The 22,830-nt window shown below is 44.2% G+C and overlaps 2 protein-coding genes and 1 long non-coding RNA gene across 3 annotated transcripts in view; 1 reads left to right on the top strand and 2 right to left on the bottom strand.

Annotated features, from left to right (window-relative positions):
- The window catches only part of LOC121551806 (Na(+)/H(+) exchange regulatory cofactor NHE-RF2), a gene marked incomplete at its 3' end in the record, with an annotated part of 64,513 nt that extends 57,643 nt beyond the window's left edge, over positions 1-6,870 (bottom strand). Inside the window, 2 exon segments of the mRNA XM_045210948.1 lie at positions 3,978-4,274; positions 6,016-6,870. Coding sequence (XP_045066883.1) covers positions 3,978-4,274; positions 6,016-6,222 — 504 coding nt within the window. The 5' untranslated portion in view covers positions 6,223-6,870.
- A 7,937-nt stretch (positions 6,871-14,807) lies between these two features.
- Positions 14,808-18,865, bottom strand: LOC121550765. Its single transcript, XR_005996982.2, has 3 exons — positions 18,792-18,865; positions 17,364-17,505; positions 14,808-14,987 (listed from the first exon to the last, which is right to left on the bottom strand). It is a non-coding gene; the product is annotated as an uncharacterized LOC121550765 (long non-coding RNA).
- LOC121550764 (myeloid-associated differentiation marker-like) lies at positions 18,145-21,455 on the top strand. Its single transcript, XM_041863124.2, has 2 exons — positions 18,145-18,987; positions 19,995-21,455. The coding sequence occupies exons 1-2, from the start codon at positions 18,721-18,723 to the stop codon at positions 20,580-20,582; spliced, it is 855 nt and encodes a 284-aa protein (XP_041719058.1). The 5' UTR covers positions 18,145-18,720; the 3' UTR covers positions 20,583-21,455.
- Positions 21,456-22,830: the final 1,375 nt, after the last annotated feature.

Raw genomic sequence — 22,830 nt, 5'->3', positions numbered from 1 at the left:
TGTATTACTTTTCCTTTGTTTGTATTTTACTGTAAACTGAATGACAGTTGAAACTTCCGTTGGAAGGATGCTTCCAACATGAGGCTTTAGAGTTTGAGCCATTCCAAACTCCAGGCTTTGTCTTTCAAATCCTTTTGCTTTTAGTTTGGGATGCCTTTTGGCATGCAGCTCCTGAAGGTCTTTATAAACCTCCTCTCCTCTCCTCCGCTTGGAAAGGATTTGTTTCTGGGGTCTCTGTGTATTTTATGTTCTCTTCAGGCAAGCATGGGGTGAGAGAGATTGAGAGAGAGAGGGAGGGGTGTGTGTGTGGGGGAGAGAAGGAGAGAGCGAGGAGAGAGAAAGAGAGAGAGAGAGAGAGAGAGAGAGCGAGAGAGAGAGAGAGAGAGAGAGAGAGAGAGAGAGCGAGAGAGAGAGAGACATTTCCTGAGCTTAGCTAGGCCTTCTGGCTGGGATTTCTCTCCACGGCTCACAAAGCGATCGCAGCTGAGCAAAGGCTAAACACACACATTGCACACACACACACACCACACACACGCACACACACACCCACACACACTGATTGGCCTTGTCAGTGCTTATGTAGAAATAATAGTTCTGCATCGTGCACCAATTGGCAAGACGAGCGTAAGTGAAAACACATGTTCTGTTTAATGCATGAAACAGAAGCAGAGAAGCCTCATCTTGCAGATAGGGCAGATGTAAAACAAAAGCAGAGTAGATTGTCAGGAAGACAGGGACCCAACGGAAATGTATCCGGTTTTCCAAATCAACATGCAATACTTGAACTAGATTTCAGAAAACAAACTGTTTACAACCAAGGGCTATCATATTTCAGACATCTGCACATACAACCATTCACCAGAAAATGTACACCCAAGGGTCCCTATTCATAAAGCGTTACAGAGTAGGAGTGTTGATCTAGGATCAGGTCCCCCGTCCATCCATCTTATTCACTATGATCTAAAACTGATCCTAGATCAGCACTTACTCTGAGGTCTACTGTAATACTGTGTGGAGAGTCGTTTCTACAGCCACATGATGTCACTTAGGTACAGTGGTGGAAAAAAGTATTTAGTCAGCCACCAATTGTGCAAGTTCTCCCACTTAAAAAGATTAGAGAGGCCTGTAATTTTCATCATAGGTACACGTCAACTATGACAGACAATATGAGAATTTTTTTCTCCAGAAAATCACATTGTAGGATTTTTTATGAATTTATTTGCAAATTATGGTGGAAAATAAGTATTTGGTCAATAACAAAAGTTTCTCAATACTTTGTTATATACCCTTTGTTGGCAATGACACAGGTCAAACGTTTTCTGTAAGTCTTCACAAGGTTTTCACATACTGTTGCTGGTATTTTGGCCCATTCCTCCATGCAGATCTCCTCTAGAGCAGTGATGTTTTTGGGGCTGTCGCTGGGCAACACGGACTTTCAACTCCCTCCAAAGATTTTCTATGGGGTTGAGATCTGGAGACTGGCTAGGCCACTCCAGGACCTTGAAATGCTTCTTACGAAGCCACTCCTTCGTTGCCCGGGCGGTGTGTTTGGGATCATTGTCATGCTGAAAGACCCAGCCACGTTTCATCTTCAATGCCCTTGCTGATGGAAGGAGGTTTTCACTCAAAATCTCATGATACATGCCCCATTCATTCTTTCCTTTACACGGATCAGTCGTCCTGGTCCCTTTGCAGAAAAACAGCCCCAAAGCATGATGTTTCCACCCCCATGCTTCACAGTAGGTATGGTGTTCTTTGGATGCAACTCAGCATTCTTTGTCCTCCAAACACGACGAGTTGAGTTTTTACCAAAAAGTTATATTTTGGTTTCATCTGACCATATGACATTCTCCCAATCCTCTTCTTCCAAATGCACTCTAGCAAACTTCAGACGGGCCTGGACATGCACTGGCTTAAGCAGGGGGACACGTCTTGCACTGCAGGATTTGAGTACCTGGCGGCGTAGTGTGTTACTGATGGTAGGCTTTGTTACTTTGGTCCCAGCTCTCTGCAGGTCATTCACTAGGTCCCCCCGTGTGGTTCTGGGATTTTTGCTCACCGTTCTTGTGATCATTTTGACCCCACGGGGTGAGATCTTGCGTGGAGCCCCAGATCGAGGGAGATTATCAGTGGTCTTGTATGTCTTCCATTTCCTAATAATTGCTCCCACAGTTGATTTCTTCAAACCAAGCTGCTTACCTATTGCAGATTCAGTCTTCCCAGCCTGGTGCAGGTCTACAATTTTGTTTCTGGTGTCCTTTGACAGCTCTTTGGTCTTGGCCATTGTGGAGTTTGGAGTGTGACTGTTTGAGGTTGTGGACAGGTGTCTTTTATACTGATAACAAGTTCAAACAGGTGTCATTAATACAGGTAACGAGTGGAGGACAGAGGAGCCTCTTAAAGAAGAAGTTACAGGTCTGTGAGAGCCAGAAATCTTGCTTGTTTGTAGGTGACCAAATACTTATTTTCCACCATAATTTGCAAATAAATTCATTAAAAATCCTACAATGTGATTTTCTGGATATTTTTTTCTCATTTTGTCTGTAATAGTTGACGTCTACCTATGATGAAAATTACAGGCCTCTCTCATCTTTTTAAGTGGGAGAACATGCACAATTGGTGGCTGACTAAATACTTTTTTTCCCCACTGTACTTGGCAAGCACAGGGAGAATTGCTGCATTGTCCATTAGGTCAGAATCCTAACCACAGTGATGTAATGACCCTTGACTTTTGAGTACCAATCCTGCCATCCGACACACACACACACACACACACACACACACACACACACACACACACACACACACACACACACACACACCACAAACACATTGTTACTACTGTGTGTTGACAGGTCTTGGACTCGCCTCGAAAAACAAGACCCAGGTAATCAGATCTCAGCGGGCATAGGACGGAGTCAACCTTAGACACTGATCTAAGGTCAATTTTTATGTCTCCCCCCTAATAGTGGAGGTTAGCTCCTGAGTGGCGCAGTGGTCTAAGGCACTGCATCGCAGTGCTAACTGTGCCACTAGAGATCCTGGTTCGAATCCAGGCTCTGTCGCAGCCGGCCGCGACCGGGAGACTCATGGGCGGCGCACAATTGGTCCAGGGTAGGGGAGGGAATGGCCGGCAGGGATGTAGCTCAGTTGATAGAGCATGGTGTTTGCAACGCCAGGGTTGTGGGTTTGATTCCCACGGGGGGCCAGTATAAAAAATAAATAAAAAATATGTATTCACTAACTGTAAGTCGCTCTGGATAAGAGCGTCTGCTAAATGACTAAAAAATAAATGTAAAATGTTATGATTTCGGGAAGATAAGCTGATCCTAGATCTGTGACTAAAGGCAATCAGATGTTATACATCGGCTTCTCTGGCTGCTACAGCGAGAGAATGCTGACCCACATTAAAATACCAGCACACTGTGACAGCATGGTAGTGTTTATTTAACAGATAGCATTTTGGGTTAGGACCCTTGAGCTAACCTTGAACTCGATCTTACCTGGAACCCACAGGGTGAAAGCAAGAGAGGAAGACCCAAGAACACCTGGAGGTGTGGCAGAACAAGACATGAAGAAAGTGGGGTTGACATAGCAACACCTTGAAGGAATGGTGCAGGACAGAAGAGTTTGGAAGAGATTGGAAGCGTGCAATTCCATAAGGAATTCAATGGCCTAACTATGTACCCTTGAACATTCCCTACTTTCAACCATAATCCCCGAAATACCATTCCCTGATCCAGGAGCCTTCAGCCCATATCTGATGTGCAGATGTGAGTGCAGGATTTTGTTCCAGCCCTGCACTAAGACAAGAACACAGCCCTACTCCAGTGTAAAAATCATGTATCTATGTCAGCTGGGGGTCTCTGGTGTGTGTTTGTACACGTGGATGCTTTTGTTCCAGCCCAGCACTAACCCACCACCACAACACCCCTACAGTGTAAAAACCATTGAGTCTCAACCGAGGGGGTACGCACCTTCTTGGCGGCCCGCGACGGAGACCTTCGCGTGGGCTTGGGCACCTCTCTAGTCAGGGTGGCGGGCAGCTTGGACACGGACCCGTTCTCTCTCTTGGCGGCGGGCAAGGAGGCCGGGGGCGAGGAGGGAGGCGGTGAGGCTGGGGGTGAGGCGGGGGACACAGAGGTGGGTCCCCCCAGGCGGACAGCCATCTCCTCGGTGCAGACGAGGCGCAGGCTGCGGAGGTACTCATCTGTCTCCCGGTCCACCACCAGCAGCCTGGTCTCCTGCTCCACCGCCTTGATCCTCTGTACCACCTGTGGGGAGGGGGAGATCATTATCGCACATCATTATAACACTGTACATAGCCATAATATGACATTTGAAATGTGTCTATTCCTTTGAAACTTGTGAGTGTAATGTTTACTGTTCATTTTTTATTGTTTAATTCACTTTTGTTTATTATCTATTTCACTTGCTTTGGCAATGTAAACATATGTTTCCCATGCCAATAAAGCCCTTAGAATTTAATTGAATAGAGGAGAGGATGAAAGGGTAAGACAGGGAGAGAAAGATGAAAGAGAATGAGAGTAATAACATGATTATTGACATAACAATGAAGTATTGCACTACAGGGAATAGGATGTGATATGAGACAGAAACACCAACACTCTCTACAGTATCTGGGCCCTACATCAAGTCAGCCTCTTTATTGTAGTGTCTAAAGTGGGACTCCCTTGTCCCAGACGTCCCATTAGACGTCTGTCTCTGCCGTTCATTACTTACTGCTGAGTGGCATGGGGTAAGGGAGGAAGGAAGGCGGGGTTTGGGATGTAAACACAACGAGGACGTCTGGAACTCTGGTGATTTATAGACAGTTGGTTATGAGGTCCAGATTGCAGACCCAGTGGAGTACACGTGACTAACCGGATTTTGATCCCAGGTCTCCTGCATGGGCGCCACAAGACTGTGTTAGTCCACTGAGCTAAAGTCTATAAGTATTAGGTCTTAACTAAAGGTATGAAAAATATATGATAAGAGCGTCTGCTAAATGACTAAAATGTAAATGTATCAGACAAGGTCTCAGGCAAGGTTCCTCATCATGCGAGTGTGGCTCACCGAACCAAAGTGTTACACACTTACAGTGCAGGGCTTCCTATATGGCTCATCCTGGGTCACAATGTCAGAGGTGACACACACTGACATGCAACTAACATGATGACAGCCATTTCAGACGTTCTACCTCACTGGAATAGATTGGCTGCACTTCAATCTCATGCATGCTATGTCTGCTTTATGTGTGTTTGTCTCATCTTCAGGCTGACATTGCCCATCAGAGATACAACACAGCCATTCACTAAGAACTCAGATCACTATCAACACAGCAGTGTGAGTGTGTGTGTGTGTGTGTGTGTGTGACCAGGCACTCTCAGCAGCTGATGATAGGGAGATGTGTGATGTCTTCCAGTAACTTCTGAAAGGCTGTCTAGACTGTCTGCTTATTCTCAGAGACCATAGAACATTATAGACTAAACAACTTGGTTAGAGTGCGATGTTAACCACTCACTGTGTCTTTACATGGTTTCAATGTGCTAAGTAGGCTAGTCATAAAAAAGTGGATATTTTAACCTGGAAAAGTTGTTAGGAGTTTAGTTATGATTTATATTATGCCACTGCATGGGGAAATGCTGAGTTGTTTTTAGGGGAGCTAAAGTAATGGTCTATTTTGGTATTGTCCATTGTTGTATACTATGATTATTTTATATAGGCATAATTAGCTTATAAAACCATATTAAGGGTGCAGTGAATACATTCAAGTATCAAATCAAATGTCAAGTGCTCCTTCAACGTTTTGAACTTTTTGAATGCCAATGCATGATACAGTAGCTCTGTTGACCCCTCCGTGTCCTCCTCTCTCTTCCTCCTCTGTCTGTCTGTCATTTCCATGACAATATCATTACCGAAACACTAGGCTCATAAGATATTAAACATGTCGATGTAGTCCACTGACAGAAAAAATCGGATGGAGTTGGACAGTTCGTGATGTGCTATACTCACTTGATGGTGCGTATCTTTCTCCACATTTCCCCCGTTCACCTCAATGACACGATCCCCCGCGCGCAGCCCCGACGCTTCCGCTGACGATGCGGGCTCTACTTTGCGAATGTACTGGCCGGTCTTCCCCTTCTCACCGTGCAGGTGAAACCCGTACCCGTTCTCACTCTTTGTCATGATACAAAGCCGTGGTTTCAGTTCGCTGGCCATTTCCCCTGCAGTCCAGAACTTTAAAACTGTTTTATTCTTGAATATAGTTTCCAAAGCAGAAAAAAACTACAAAAATGTAATACAATAATGACCCAACAGCGCGCAGAGTAAAACTTTCACTCTACATGTAAAACACCATCCTCTTCGTATGCGTAATTTGTTCCAAAAGTAGCTCTGCAGGTTCTTCAAACACGAAAACGCTCCAAACACAAGAAAACTCTCTGTATTAAAAATGACATTCCAGCATAGAACTTCACATGCAATAAAGGCAAACTCCACCTGAAATTAGCCTAAATTATCGACGCCAAGCTCTCTGCTAGTCGTTTGGTCTCTCCAAAAACGAGTGAATTATTGTTGTTGGCGGCGCAGCGTCCTCAATCCCTCCAACTGCCCATCCTGAGGACTGATAAAGCGAGAGACCCCCGTGCAACATGCTGCACCAGGAAAGACTAACAATCACTAACTAACTCCTCTCTCGACCTCCGTCCATAACAACCGTTTTGTCTAGGGCTGTCAGTTTTGCCTAGGGCTGTCATTATCAGAGCGCAGCGCTTGAAGAGTGGGCTAAGAAGGGGTCCTTTCTCACTGAGTAGCCTAATCAAGCTCATGCTATGAAAATGCTGCAGTTTTGCACGGGATGGGGTTCCAGGTACGGGGCCTCCGTATGTAATCGACCTATCAGTGTGCTCGCTGCGTGTCTCAAGTGTCCAAAATGGCGACCTCACCAAAAATAGTTGGGAGGTTGTTTTGTTGTTGTCGGAAAGGACTCAATTCTATCATGTTGACAACACAATGATTTATTGTCATTAAATTGAGGTAAATAACGATTTATTTGCAACATGACCCCTCTAGCACCATTACGTATGGCATACAATTACGCATACCGTTCATGTTACAACACTGCCACTAAGTGGTCAAATTAAGAAATACATGTAAAAAGGGTAAGACAATTGAGAAAAGTATCCTTTTGTGTGTGTGTGTGTGTGTGTGTGTGTGTGTGTGTGTGTGGTCCAGCCTAACTCCATCACCTCCCATAGCGTTTGGACGTGTGTTCTGACACCTCTCCCAAACATGTAGATCAACAATGGAATTAATCACAAGTTGTTTCCTTGGATAAACAAACATGGATGAACATGTTGTGGGACAGAGGTTGTGTGTGACCACAATGGTAGAGCAAAAGAGCTAATCTACTCCCTAATTTTCCAGTTGTAATCAGTAGGAACCAGAGTCATGTGGTCAAGAAAAACTCTGACCATGGGTTGCATCCATCCCAATTGTCTCTCCTTCCTCCTAATGTGTGCACTTCCCTTCACTGCTTTGAAAGGAATGGACTGGTATAATAAATATGGTGGAAGCTCCCTTGCCAATGCCTTCACCAATCCAATGCTTTTAGATTTGTGGGAACTAGTGAACAAGTGTACACTTCAGGAGAAAGGACATGTTATTGGAACGCAGCTATCAGACACTCACCACTGAGTAGTACAAGCTGAACTGCAACAGAAGGGGGAGCCTGTCTGGCCTGCATTGTCACAGTCAAACTGGTGAGAGGAGCACTAATACATGAAGACATAGGGGGGCAGCAGAGGAGTGTCTTTACCACTCTGGGGTGAAATTTCCTCACTAAGGTTAAGGTTAGGATTGGGGTAGGGGAAGCTGATACCCTACTCCGTCTTTACTAAGGTCAAGGATGCTGTATATACGGTATAGTAGCCTATATATGTACGGTAACGGTATGTTGTAATTTCATGTTATAATACAGTAGTCTATTATATTATTTTGCTGTTGCTGTCTATACATAGAAACAGCAGGTGGCAGCAGAGGAATGTATTTGCAGAGGCCACGAAGACTGTACATGCACTGTATGTTGCCCAACAGTACAGGTATGATACATTATCAAGAAATAGAATTAGGCATTCTATTTCTATGGCCAGTCCACCCATTATGTCTCATTGACTTGAATGGGGATGCCGGTTCTAGCGATTCTATTTATATTTAGCCTACTATCTTTTGTTTTATTTTGTTTTATTTGACAATTCAAAAACACAATACAACCACAAAATGTGGATACAATGCAGTTAACAACCGTCGAGGATAAAAAAACAAAACACTTCTCTCCATTGGGGAAATAATGCTGATACAGTATATTCACATACTGTATTTACAGTATATTCTTACGTTGTTGTCTCTTTGTAACTTGCAGACAGCGCTATTTCTCATACTTTTCAAACCGTGGATTAAACACAACAACAGAGAGAAACTGAGGAGGAGTAGTGTTGTCTTTAGTGTCATCCCAGGATATTAGTGTCTCGTCTTGGAGGAGCTGTACGTCAGTCAGGGAACCAGATCACTTTCTGCAGACGCACACTGTGACAGAAAGAACACAATCCATCCATCCATCCATCCATCCATCCATCCATCCATCCATCCATCCATCCATCCATCCATCCATCCATCCATCCATCCAGGCTCTACAGTATAAGTGGCTCTATGTCACTCCTCCTCTACTCTTCTCCTACTCTTCTCTCTCTCTCTTTCTCTTTCTCTCTCTCCCTCTCTCTCTCTCTTTCTCTCTCTCTGTATCTCTCTGTCTCTCTTTTTCTCTCTCTCCATCAATCATTTTAAATTTCAATCTGAGCCCCATTTACTTTCTCTTAATCTTTTCAGCTCCTCAAAAAAGATAGAGCGAGCGAGAGAAAAAGAAAGTAAGAACGAAAGAAAGAAAGAAAGAAAGAGGGGAGAGAAACAGGCCTTTCGGCGATGCATTGAGTTGACTCTCTCGCCCTCTCATTTTCTCACTCCTCCACTCATCTATTATTCTCTGTCGTTAGTTATTGTGCTTCATTTGCAGTCCTGGAGGTGGATAAGGGAGAGAGAGAGGAAGGAAGATGAGAGAGGGAGTAAGGAGGGGTGAATCAAAGTTTTAAGCAAACAAGACAAAACCTCAATGACGGGAATAGTGCTGTCAGTGTAAAGTTGTAAGTAGCAGAAAGTTGTGAAGTGAAATGTAATGATGGTTGTCTCTGCCCTTCTCTGGATCTACTGGCTGCATATGAGATAATGATTCTATAGGCCTGGCCCAAATAGCACCCTTTTCCCTGTGTACTGCACTAGTCCATGTGGACTTGAAGGTATGCATACATGGCATACAGCATATACACTGTGTTTATAGTTGGTATAAAGTTGATATAAATCAGTTATAACTAGCTAACTAAGTAACAAACTAAGTAACAAACTAACTAACAAATTAACTAACTGACTAACTCACTAACTAATTGGTTTATCCACCTTTTTCTCAAATTGAATTATTCACTAAACAGGAAATTACCACTTTCCAGTCCCAGTTTGGCACCTCATCCCTCTTCCTACATTAACCATAATAGATGTCCCAGTCTAAAATGGGCACACAAATCAAATCCACTTTTTGTCAATCCTTGTGCTGGCCATTGGAACACAATAAACCATTACACCCAGAGCATCGTTCCGGCAGACCTTTCCAATAAAATAGCAATTTCCAGGCAATTTCCACTCAGGCCAGCGACGGAAATCTACATGGAACGCATTACTCAATTCCATTAGCAGATCCACCAGAACACAACCCGGGATAATAGTGGTGGGGTTTTAAATAGATACGTCTGCAATACCACCAATGTTTTCCTTTCTGTTTTATTCAGGATTAAATTACTTTTTGTCTTCTCACAATGCAAACACACCTTTGGCGAGAATCATTCTATTCAGTTCCGTTTTACATTTTGTATCAGCCATAATCATAATTTCCTCTGAGCTGAGTTAAATAAAGGTTAAATATATATATATTTTTGAATGCAAATGTAAGTGTTCTAGAACCAGTTGAGTAACAGGTAGAGAGTTCTATGCCTAATGCACTAGACAGCTGATGACTAAGACTCTATAGATGAAGTGCAGAGCTCAAGGGCTGCAGACAAGACCAAAACACATTCATGAATTCAACTGGGAAACACTGAGGATCCGTAGACACTGCAGCTTTAGAGGACTGGAGGGAGGGAGGGAAAGAGAGAGAAGTGGGAGTGAGAGAAAGAAAGATGAGAGGAGAGGGAGCCAACAAGGGTGAAAAAGAGAGAAAGGTGAGAGAGAGGAAAAATAAATAGGGAGAGCAAGAGAGGAGAGAGAGCAAAGAGAAAAGGGGGAGCGATGAGTCATCTCTAAAAGGGGGAGCGATGAGTCATTGACCCTTTATCTCTCCTTTTCTATTTTTCTCTCCTTCTGTCTGGTCCTCACACCTCACTTTCTCATCTCTCTGTCTAAATCTCCTCCACTCACCTTCTAATCTCTCTCTCTCTGTCTCTCTCTCTCTCACTCTTCCTCTCTCTCTCTCTTTCTGTTTATATCTCTCTCTCGCTTTCTGTTTCTCTCTCTCTCTCTCTTTCTCTCTCTCTGCCTAACAACAACCTCTCCCTCAACGTCAGTAAGACCTACAGGAATCGGGGGGTCATCGTCGTCTGGGAATTCCTTGTCCCATCGCGCTTTAGTGACTCCTTGTGGCGGGCTGGGTGCCTGCAAGCTGACTTTGGTTGCCAGCTGGACGGTGTTTCCTCCGACACATTGGTGCGGCTGGCTTCCGGGTTAAGGGAGCAGTGTGTCAAGAAGCAGTACGGCTTGGCAGGGTTTTGTTTCGGAGGACGCATGGCTCTCGACCTTCACCTCTCCCGAGTCCATAGGGGAGTTGCAGCGATGGGACAAGACCATAACTACCAATTGGGGAGAAAAAGACTCCAGCCACCCAAGCCATAGACTGTTCTCTCTGCTTCCGCACGGCAAGCGGTACCGGTGCATCAAGTCTGAAAAGCCGTAAACCCTCTCATGAAAAATAAAGATTGAGTGAGCGAACAACAATAAACCTTATCTTTATTATTAATGGATATGAAATGGCATATAGCTTTGAGTTTTACCACACCATTGACAATAGGTTTTCCTGAGGACCTCTGTCTTTTTTAGTGATGTTGGTGGACTTTTATAGAAGCAGGCAGGTAGGTAGGGATGGTAGAAGAGAAGGGATGGTGGGAGTAAGGAAGTCTGGGAATTGACAGGATAGGGATTACCATGTGGTGCAAATCACTGTCAGTCACTTGGCTAGCGGAGGCTATTCGCCCCTTGCCACAATGTAGCGATTCCATTGAGCTCTATGGGCTCCCGAGTGGTGCAGCGGTCTAAGGCACTGCATCTCAGCGCTTGAGGCGTCACTACAGATCCCCTGGTTTGATTCCAGGCTGTATCACAACCGGCTGTGATTGGGAGTCCCATAGGGTGGTGCACAATTGGCCCAGCGTTGTCTGGGTTTGGCTGGTGTAGGCCGTCATTGTAAATAAGAATTTGTTCTTAACTGACTTGCCTAGTTAAATAAAGGAAAAATAAAAACCAATAGCAGCTGATATCCATATACTGTACCATGATTTGGGCCATAACTTTTTCCTGACCACAAAAAAAACAGCATCTGCTGTGGTTTGCTCTGTTAAATATTATCTGCATCGCTGTGAACACATGGCAATTCCCTCTGGCTATACAGAGCCATCAGAGTGTTGCTGTGTCATGCACATTCACATTCATGCTGTTAACATTGACTTCTCACTCTCCACTCACACACACACACACACACACACACACACACACACACACACACACACACACACACACACACACACACACACACACACACACACACACACACACACACACACACACACACACACACATACACACACACACACAAACAGACACAATTCATTTGCTCACACACACATAACATGCACACACATTTATACTGACTCTACACAAACGCACACACACTCATATTTACATATCTAACTCTATCGATCCAGTATCCCTGCACATTGTAAATACGGTATTGGGACTGACCCTGTATATAGCTTCTTACTTTCTCCTGTTATTTTTTATTTTAATTTATTGTGTGTTTTTGTTCTATCTTGTTATTTTTAGTACTACATTGATATTGATTACTGCATTGTTGGGTTTGGAGCTTGCAAGAACGGCATTTCACTGTACTTGTGCACGTGATATTAAAACATGAAATTAGAAACATATAATAAGCAAAAGTTAGTGAGTTGCCATCACATCTTAGTTGTCTTTTACCAACCTACAACCAAGACAGCTTGTCTAAGATAACTCATGAATGCTTATTAATAAAATGTAATGTAATTAATAAAATAAATAATTATTATTTGCAGTGGGGGCAGCAGGAACAGTCTATCCACGTCTTTGTGACCAAGGAAAATCAGAGAGGCAGCTTGACATTTTGGAAAGCGGCCTGTAATTCCGAAAGCAGGGATCCGTGAAATTATATTTTGGGTTTAAGTTTCTGACTGGTGAGATGCCAGGTTTTGGAAAGAACTCTATCAAATGTTATTACATCCTCTCTCCTGTAATCTTTTGGTTGAAGAGAAATGAGTACATATTAATGTGGAGTTGAGAGAAACTCTGTAGGTACTGCATATGGCTCAGTTGCAGTATTTACACACGCACATGCACACACGTCAAAGAGCACGCACGCTAGTTCGAATCCCCGAGCTGACAAGGTGAAAAATCTGTCGATGTGCCCTTGAGAAAGGCACTTAACCCTAATTGCTCCAGAGAATGGCAGACCTTGGTCATGACCCCACTCTCCGAGGGTGTCTCAGGGAGAATTGGGATATGCACAGTAGCGGTGCGTGGGTAAAATCACTGGGGAAGCCAAGCAAGAAAAAAATGCCATATTACAACCTATGTGTTGTGATAATTGCAGTGTTTGCTCTATAACCTGTTAGTTCATATGCCTTGACACTGTGATATATAGGCCTAAGGCCAAGACAGTAAGAAGACACAGTTGCAGAATAAATTCAACCAGAGAGCTACATCTGTCTGGTGAAGCCCACTAAGCATATTGCATGTAACAAACAGTTACATGACCTACAGCAAGTTCATGTTTCCGACATTTTAGGACCACTAAACAACTATTGATTTAGAACCACAGAGAGTTGCAGCAAGTTGCAAAGAAAACAGGAGCTGCCTCCAGTATTCCAGCACCATTTCAACTTCAACATTTCAACATCATCTAATTACCTCTGCTTAGTCTAATACAGTGACAACTAAAAGATACCAAAAACAATTTAGTCCAATGAACGTATGATGTGGCTGTCCATGGTTTCTGTTTGTTTGTGTGTGTGTGTGTGTGTGTGTGTGCGTGCGTGCGTGCAAGTAGAAAAAACATGACTCTATCATACAGTACACACTTTTAGTTTTTGTTGTCCTAGGCTACCTGGCTAAAATGCTAGCTTGCTAGCCTAATTAACTTTCATGGACAACGAAGTGCCAGGCCAGCTAATTAACATTAGCATACTACATCTAGCTATGTGTTGAACTTCCATCCTCTCAGACCAGGGGCACAATGTATGAATTTATGGTTGGATCAGAATCGCCATTATAATCATTGGCCAGTACAGAGGATTAAGTAAAACTGGATCCCCTTGACACTCTCTTTTGGTGCGCAAAGACCATTCACAGCTGAGCTCACTCTGTTTAGCTCAACGCTGATTGGCTATGATTTTATTAATTTTTTATCTAGGGAGGCCAAATGCTTGCTTGCTTCCCTTCCATGCAATGCTACTGACTGCAACAATGTCATACTCTTTCTGACCAGATGCTTTCTCCGGTGAGATACATTCAGCCTCTTGCGGATTGAAGGAAAGAGAGACGAAAGAGACGAAAGATACATTATTTGGTATATTTTTTTCTTGGTCTAATTTTTTGGGGGAAGCCTGCCTTTCCTTGGCCTCCATGAATACACGCCACTGGATATGCATAAAACACATTTCCAATTTACACATGTGTATTAATACAGACTTATACATGTGTGAAATAGGACAAATGTAAGCACTCACCAAATTATTATTATTATATTTTAGTAATTTAGCAGACACTCTTATCCAGAGCGACTTACAGTTAGTGAGTGCATACATTCTTTCATACTGGCCCCCCGTGGGAAATGAACCCACAACCCTGGCGTTGCAAGCGCCATGCTCTACCAACTGAGCTACAAGGGGACCATTATTATTATTATTATGCACACACACCTACACACACATACTTTCTGTAATATGCACTAATGTTAATAAACAGCCCCCTGATAAATAGTAATTGATAATACAATTGTAAGCTCTGCTAGGCCTTTGGAATAGGAGAAAAATGTAGACATACATACACAAATGTGCATGAAAATGCACTTTATTGGTGAGGAGGGAAACACAAATGATTGTCAGCAATTTACTCAAGTCACTGTGAGTGACTGGAACCATCATTACTGTAAGGTATGCATGGGGGGGTTGAGGGGGAGAGAGAGGGGGAGAGAGAGACGGGGGAGAGAGATGGGGAGGGAAAGGGCGGAGAGGGACAGAGAGGGGGAGAGAGAGGGGGGAGAGAGAGGGGTGAGAGAGGGGGGGAGAGAGAGAGCGCGAGAGGAAGCGAGAGGGGAGAAGTGTGTGTGTGCTCTCTTTCCCTGACAGAGAGAAAGAGTGACACATTATCAGGTCACAGAAGACCAGCAAAGTGCTGTTCTATGACTCTCTTCCTCCTTCTTTCTCTCCCTCCACCTCCACAGTGTCATCCCATTACAGGAGGAAGAGAAGCGGAAATGTTTTGGCTTCCAGGGGTGGGAAAAGGGAGTGTTGCGAATTGAGAATATTCTTGACAATCCCGATGCTCCTTGGTTCTGGCTGGATTCTTGTTATTGTAGAGGCAGACTGTGTAACAGAGGGGTGATGTTATCAGTGATTGGAACAAGGAGTGTAACAGCAGTCAAATGTTATGAATATATGTATGAATACAGAGTATTTCTTTGTATTCATTCTTTGCTCCTCTATGGGAATGGTGACATTGGTAATTTGTCCAACATGACAGCAGGTTCACGGCAGATGTGAATAATTTAAATCCTCCTCGACGTCCCGTTCTCAGCCCTACACCCTTCTGAGCATGTTCTCACATTAACATTACAGCTGACCTTGATTGATGGAGAGAGAGAGGGAGGGGGGAGAGAGAGAGACGGGGATGGAGAGAGATGCTGTAACTGATGGTCTAAGCAGCCTAATTGGTGGATAACTAAAGATCTAAGCAGCCTAATTGATGGTGATTGTACTGTAAGGTTTACATGAGAGAGAGAGAGAGAGAGAGAGGGGGAGAGGGAGAGGGAGAGAGGGGTGGAGAGGGGGGGAGAGAGAGAGGAGGGAGAGAGAAGTCTGTGTGCTCTATTTTCCTGACAGAGAGAAAGAGTAACACATTATCAGGTCACAGCAGACCAGCAGAGTGCTGTTCTATGACTTTCTTCCTCCCTCGTTCCCTCCCTCCACCTCCACAGAGTCCTTCCTCCTTCCCTCCCTCCACCTCCACAACGTCATCCCTCACCTTATCCTCCTCACTGTCCGTAGGAGACAAGTTTCCCTCATCTTCCCTCCTCTCAAAGTTGTTATCAAATCTGTCCATTTCTAAAATCGCTGACATCCAAGACTGTCAAGAAGGGAGGAGAAGCACTGACAAAGTTTACAATGGAGGTGCCATCTCCCAACTTCAGTATGAATGGTATACATTTTTAAAAGAAGCTGACAGAGAGAGAGAGGACTGGTAACAAGAAGATTGTGCTCCCATTCTTTTACATATAGAGAGGTGTCTTGGAGTCAGTGGGCCAAAATAGAGAAACTGCTATGTTGAATGCAAAACCCCATTCACACAGATAACCCACTGTAACATATTCTACAAACCCACCCAGTATGCCTGCAGGACTCTGTAGAGGTGTGTGGGAGGAATGGATGTCACCACAGTCAGTAATGAGTTCAGAACTACAGGAAACAAGCAGAGAATCCCAGCAGATAAATAGAGGAGAGCTGTCATACACCTGATGACTGCTGCAGTGTGTCCTGCATGGACACTGTAGGTGGGCGTGTGGGTCACAGTGTGTAGGAGTTAGTGTGGGGTAAAGTGGAGTGTACTGCGTCACGTGTGTGTGTGTTTGTGTGTGTGTTGGTGTGGCAGTGTATGTCTGTCTGTGTTAGTGCTTCAGTGACAGAATACATTTTCGTGTGTGTATGTGAATGTTTATGTTGTGTATGTTGTTGCAGTTTGTGCATCAGTTATGGCTGTTTCAGTGTGTAACATTGAGAGTGTGTTTCTATCAATCATACATTGAAGTTTATGCCCATCTTTAGCCCTGTCTCTTTCCCTCTTTTTCTTCCTATCTCCCTCTCTCCTCCTCTCTCATCTCTCTCTTCCTCTCTCATCTCTCTCTTCCTCTCTCATCTCTCTCTCCCTCTCTCTCCCTCTCTCTTCCTCTCTCCCTCTCTCCTCCTCTCTCATCTCTCTCTTCCTCTGCCTCCCTCTCTCGCTCCCTCTCTCTCCCTCTCCCTCTCCCTCTCTCTTCCTTTCTCCCTCTCTCCTCCTCTCTCATCTCTCTCTCCCTCTCTCTCCCTCTCTCTTCCTCTCTCCCTCTCTCATCTCTCTATTCCTCTCTCTCTCTCTCTCCCTCTCCCTCTCTCTCTCTCTCACTCCCTCTCCTGCTCCGTCTCTTTTATGTACGCGCACACACACACGGTTATTTGTTCTTGGACAGATCCACAGGTGATTGGGCTCTGTTCGAGACCAGGAGTGGGGTCAAGTTGCCCCTAGACACTAATCTCTAGTTAAAACTCCACTCAAACTATCTTCTGGTATTTATCATGATTTTGCAGTGACATTCTTTCATCTTGAAAGTCCAATATCTTAAACTTGACTGATGACATGCAAAACATTTTGGGACTAAAGTGGACTAATGAAACAAATAACTAAATATAGTTTTTGAGTTGATTTTCCTTTAAAGTTATGATTGGTGGTGGGGAAGCTGATCCTAGATCTGTAACTTCACCCTGGAGTGTTCGAGACCAGAATGTCAAATGTCAACAAACACAGGACAGAGTAATGTCACTAAATGAGAAACCAACTGTGTACTTAGTGGGTCATGCTACTGTCATACTTAGTGTGTCACTCTAAAAGACCTCTGAGATCCGACCAGTTCCAAAGGCGGAGCTGATTGACTATTGTCCTGTGGCGTTAACATCAGTCATTGTGAAGTGCCTTGAGCGCTTGATACTCACACGTCTCAGGTCTCATGTGGACAGAGCCCTTGACCCAATGCAGTTTGCATACAGGAGGAACAGATCAGTGAGGGATGCAGTCCTGATGGTGTTGCACAGTGCCGTGACACACCTGCCTCACTCTTATGTGCTCACCCTCTTCCTGGACATAGGACAGATGTAGGACATAGGACAGATGTAGGATGCTGAACAGTGGGACATAGGACAGATGTAGGATGCTGAACAGTGGGACATAGGACAGATGTAGGATGCTGAACAGTGGGACATAGGACAGATGTAGGATGCTGAACAGTGGGACATAGGACAGATCCAGGCACAATACATGGTCGGACAGTAGGCCGCAGAGACTTTGAATATGTGAAAATGTAAATGTGTGTGTTGTGTGCTAACTTTCCAGTGTTTCTGTACTGCATGTAATATCTTGTGTTGTGTTTGTGTATTTGTATGCTGACGTCAAGAAATGAATATAACTGGACAATAAAGTATATCGTATCGTATACATTATACAGTAGGCGACAGTACATGGTATGATACACAGCAAGATCAGCTCAGTATATTTACTACTTAAATGACTAAAAGGTATTATTGACTTTTACTGATAAGAAAAGGGTGACCGACTACACCCTATTTCATGAGCACACAGCATTGACATCCGGGGCTTGACACACACGCACACACACGCACACACACGCACACACACGCACACACACGCACACACACACGCACACACGCACACACACACAAACACACACCTGATGACCATTTGAGGAAGTCCTGTTAAGGTAGTAGAGGTAGTGGCAGGCATTCTACGCCCTTCTCTGCATTCCTAATGTGGCCCTGTCAGAGCAGTCCAGACTTTACAGAGGATCACGTACAGGAGGATCACATACAGGAGGATCACATACAGGAGGATCACATACAGGAGGATCACGTACAGGAGGATCACATACAGGAGGATCACATACAGGAGGATCACATACAAGAGGATCACATACAGGAGGATCACATACAGGAGGAGAATATAGATCAGACCGGAAGAAGGAAGCCTGAAGAGACTGACAGAGAGTGTCAGAGAGAGGTGTGAGAGAGAAAGAAGTAGAGAAATATTTGTTTTTGAGTCAAGTCAGGGAGAGGGGGCAGGGAGAGCTCAGAGAGAGAGAGAGAGAGCTGTCCAAGGAAGTGGAAGAATATCGTAGTACTGACTGTTTCTGAATACGACCAAAGAGATCGACAGGAAGAAAAACATTGGTGAGAAAACAAAAAACAGCCATCTACAGTCGGTTTCAGTAGGTTATAGGGTATAACCGCCTTAGCGTACCGTACATGACACCAGGATCTGACTAGAACTAGCATTGCCATGGTGACCCTGGACACGCGTACCCTGACAGTGCCCGTGGGCATCGTGAGAATGCTGGAGGTGGTCCTCACCTGTATCTCCTTCAGCCTGGTGGCCTCGGTGGGTCACTTCGGCTCATCCTACTGGGCCTGGTGCATGTTCACCTGGGTCTTCTGTTGCTTTGTCACCCTCCTCATCCTCATCATGGAGTTCACCACCCTCCATGCCCGGGTACCCATCTCCTGGGATGACTTCACCACCGCCTTCGCCATGCTGGCCACGCTCATGGTGGGTAACGCCCATGCCGTCTTCTGTCTGTGAGTTAGACTATAAGGGGTAGAATCAAGATAACATACCTACGTATTAGTGTCAATGTGTGAGAGTTACATTAGAGACAATATAGAGAAGAGATGGTTGTGTGTAGTTTACTTTTGTGTAACTGTAAATCAATGAATAGGACATTTTTGGGAGATTACACATCAATCTTCCCAGCGATAGACTAGACTCCTGTCGAGGAGGTGTACTTGTACATCACACTGCTTCATGCTTTAGAAACAGGAGTTAGGTTCCTGCCCTATGGGCCGTTCTGGCTGAGACAAGGCTACTTACTTTTTTACATATATATTATGCACTTATCTACAGTGAGGATCCAGCACTGGACCTTGGACAGCCAGTTGTTGTTATGATACAGTACATGAACACAGTGGTTAAAGGAAACATGCAATATTTTAGTACCACTTAGAGTTGTTGGTCGATCCAATAATGGAAGCAATTGCTAGTCGTGTCTGTAAATTTACTTTCACACTAATTGCGAATTAACTTAAACTGAGACATACATGCCAGCAGATACTGATGTATTAATAGTAATTTCTAATTGCTACTTCCACTGAACTAGAACGAGTTATTGATCAAAGTGATGATTTCATCTTCATTATGTCACAACAGCAAGGCAGCTAATCTATCTCTGGCTCTTGTGTAGTCCATATATTACCTCTCTAGTCAGATCAGTGAGGAAATTAGATAAATGCAATAAAAGGAAAGGTTTTAACCCTTAAGGAGTGTGTTGGTGTTTGTGTAGCTTTGCCAACATTTTGGGATGATTTATTGAGTAGGAGCTACATTAGTAGTAGATGAAGTGGAAGTAAAAGGTGACACCCATAGCACTTTGACAACTTTAATGGGTAAATGAAGTCCACTGACATTCCATGTTATTGCCTTTAAACTCCGATGTTGTCATCCTATTCCATTGTTGTTATTCATCCATCATCATCATCCATTGTCTTGGGCTTTAACAGGTGCTGGCTGCCTCCATCATCTACCCCACCTTCTTCACCTGTGTCTCCTGTGGGAAGCAGATCGCTGCCACCGTCACTTCCTGCCTGGCCTTCATCTTGTATGCCACGGAGGTGGGCCTGACCCGGGCCAAACCAGGCGAGATCAGTGGCTTCCTCTCCACCGTCCCAGGCCTCCTCAAGGTCCTCGAGGCCTTCGTGGCCTGCATCATCTTCATCTCGCTGGACCACAGCCTCTACTCGCAGTTTCCAGGGCTCCAGTGGTGCGTGGCGGTCTATTCGCTATGTTTCATCTTCGCCCTCATCATCATCCTCTTTACTATCTGCCGCCTGCTGTCGCTCTTCCCGTTCCCGTTCGACAAGGTGCTGACGGGCTACAACGTGCTGGCCGTGCTGATGTACATGACGTGCGTGGTGATATGGCCTCTCTATAGCTTCCAGAACAACCACAGCAGACCCAGCGGGTGTGGCCGCTCCTGCGACTGGGATAACCAGGTCGTAGTGGCATTCATGACCTGTTTCAACCTTGTGGTTTACATCGTGGACACGGTCTACTCTTTCAGGCTGGTGTTCTTCGTCACCCCGGCATAGGTCAAAAGTCAAAGGTCACCCACCTTACCCAACCTGAGCACTGGCCCTGAAACACAGTGCCGGATCTTAAACGATAGACTGAACTTTGCTTTTGTATGAATACAGCTAACTGCAATCATGCTGTTTTTTTTGGAACACTAATTCGTATTGATAGAATGTTTCTGTATGGTGGATAATAACCGTTTTACTTGGCCAGATTACATTTTTGTGAATGATAATGCTTCGTCATGCATAAAATGGGGTTATAATTCTGCTAGCAATTCACAAACCATGAGGTGGATAAGAATGTTGTAGAACGCTTGGATCCGTACGTAGATTCAACTTGTATTTTTTCTTCCCATCTCATGTCTTTAAACTACACAAGGAACCATGCAGTGCACCCTATTCAGTCCACATGGGCTGTAATCAAAAGCAAATAGAAAGATCAAAGAGCTGTTCTTGATATGTTCATTTTCTTCTCTTATTCTGTTCTCCATTTTATCTCTGTCGCTCTGGCCTTGATTCAATCAATTCAGCGTTAACCCCTGATAAGTGACAACTGCATAGCTGATCATTGTTTTTACTGATTTGACAGCTCCAACGCAGTTACACCTTCGTCATGGCCCAAATACAAACAGATCTGCTATGCAGTTGTCGGTTATCACGGGTTAACGCTGAACTGATTGAATCTAGGACTCTGTCTCTGTCTCTGTCTCTGTCTCTGTCTCTGTCTCTGTCTCTGTCTCTTTCTCCTCATGTGTCTACTGTACCTAATCTAATCTTGACAAACACACAGTCCAGACAGATATGACAGAATTCAGCTCAAACATGAATCTGAATAGGTACACATAACTATTGACATTTAGCTGACATGTGACTAAAATGTTTTAATAATGTTATATAACAACAAAATAAAGAAAAAATTTGCTTAAAAGTCCATAAGAATCATATTTTTTGGGCCTCACTGCATTCATTAGTGTATTTATTTACTGTAACACCTATTCTGTTTCTACAACACTGGGAAAGGACATTTAGCAATGCTCCCTTCCTCCCCCTGTTTGCTAGGGTGTGTCTGCTATGAGAGGCCCATTGGATGAAATTGCGTGGGATGTCGAGGTCCGGCCCTTGGCTTTGCTTTCATGTCTCTTTCTGTGTTTACTGAGTGCGGAGGGGAAGCCGAGAGCGAGATAAGTCTCAACCACACTCCGCTCCGTCCCACCTGGATGACATCACTCTCTTACACAATCCCTCACGGACCGTGGCTTACCACAGATTTGATTTGATAGGGAACGTATTGGGCCATTCTGAGGCTGCAAAACGAATTATTATTTCTAAAAAGACAGCAGAATAATTGTGGTTCTGATCTGTTTATGGTAATGATGTCAAGGTCTTTAATGTCCACACTTTGTTTTGTGATACATATGGCATCCTTCCTTGAAAAGAGAAATTAAGTTAAGTGACGAATGAAGAATCATTGTTCCAAAACAAAAGCCAGCAGAATGATGGAGGTTCCTGATGTGATTATGGTAATGAAGTCAAGGTCTTTTATGTCCACATCTTTTTGTCTGTCATGTTACCTTTGACAGGGATTATTGATTTATTCAAAAGATAAATGAAGTTATGTTGCTGCTGTCTCCTTGGCACAGATCAAGAGGGAGGTAAAAGTGAAAGATCGATGAGGCAGAGAGAGAGAGGGAGAAGTGATGAGAGAGAGAGAGAGAGAGAGAGAGCGAGAGAGAGAGAGAGAGAGAGAGAGAGAGAGAGAGAGAGAGAGAGAGAGAGAGAGAGAGAGAGAGAGAGAGAGAGAGAGAGAGAGAAGAGGGACAGAGAGAGAGAGAGAAGAGGGACAGAGAGAGGAGGAGTATATAGAGAGAGGAGCAGGAAGAAGAAGTATATGAGGGTATAAAACAATGGAGAGAGAGCTAGGCAATGCACCAACAATATTTAGTGGCACCAGGGAATCCAAATCTAATGCATTTTGTAAGTGGTTCCAAAAATCTGGTGTGTTAAATTAAAAGTTGGGCAGTAGTATGCATATTGTATTAGCTTTATCAACCAGAACACTATTCGATTTCTATTATCAGTGGAAACAGAATAGCGACTCTACAAATTCTTTGCCTACCACTCCTCCCCCTTCCCTCCTGCTCTTTCTCTCCCTTTCTCAAGAACATGGATGAGGACATCAGTCAATAGCCGTCAAGTGTCAAAAAAGGGCTTCAGTCAAGTTAGGAACACTGAACAGAACAAATGTGAGGTTACTTACACAAGC

Source organism: Coregonus clupeaformis, chromosome 35, assembly GCF_020615455.1.
Source record: "Coregonus clupeaformis isolate EN_2021a chromosome 35, ASM2061545v1, whole genome shotgun sequence".
In the NCBI taxonomy this organism is placed as follows: domain Eukaryota; kingdom Metazoa; phylum Chordata; class Actinopteri; order Salmoniformes; family Salmonidae; genus Coregonus; species Coregonus clupeaformis.
The sequence above is the reverse complement of the archived record's forward strand: the minus strand, read 5'-3'. Positions and strand labels throughout refer to the sequence as shown.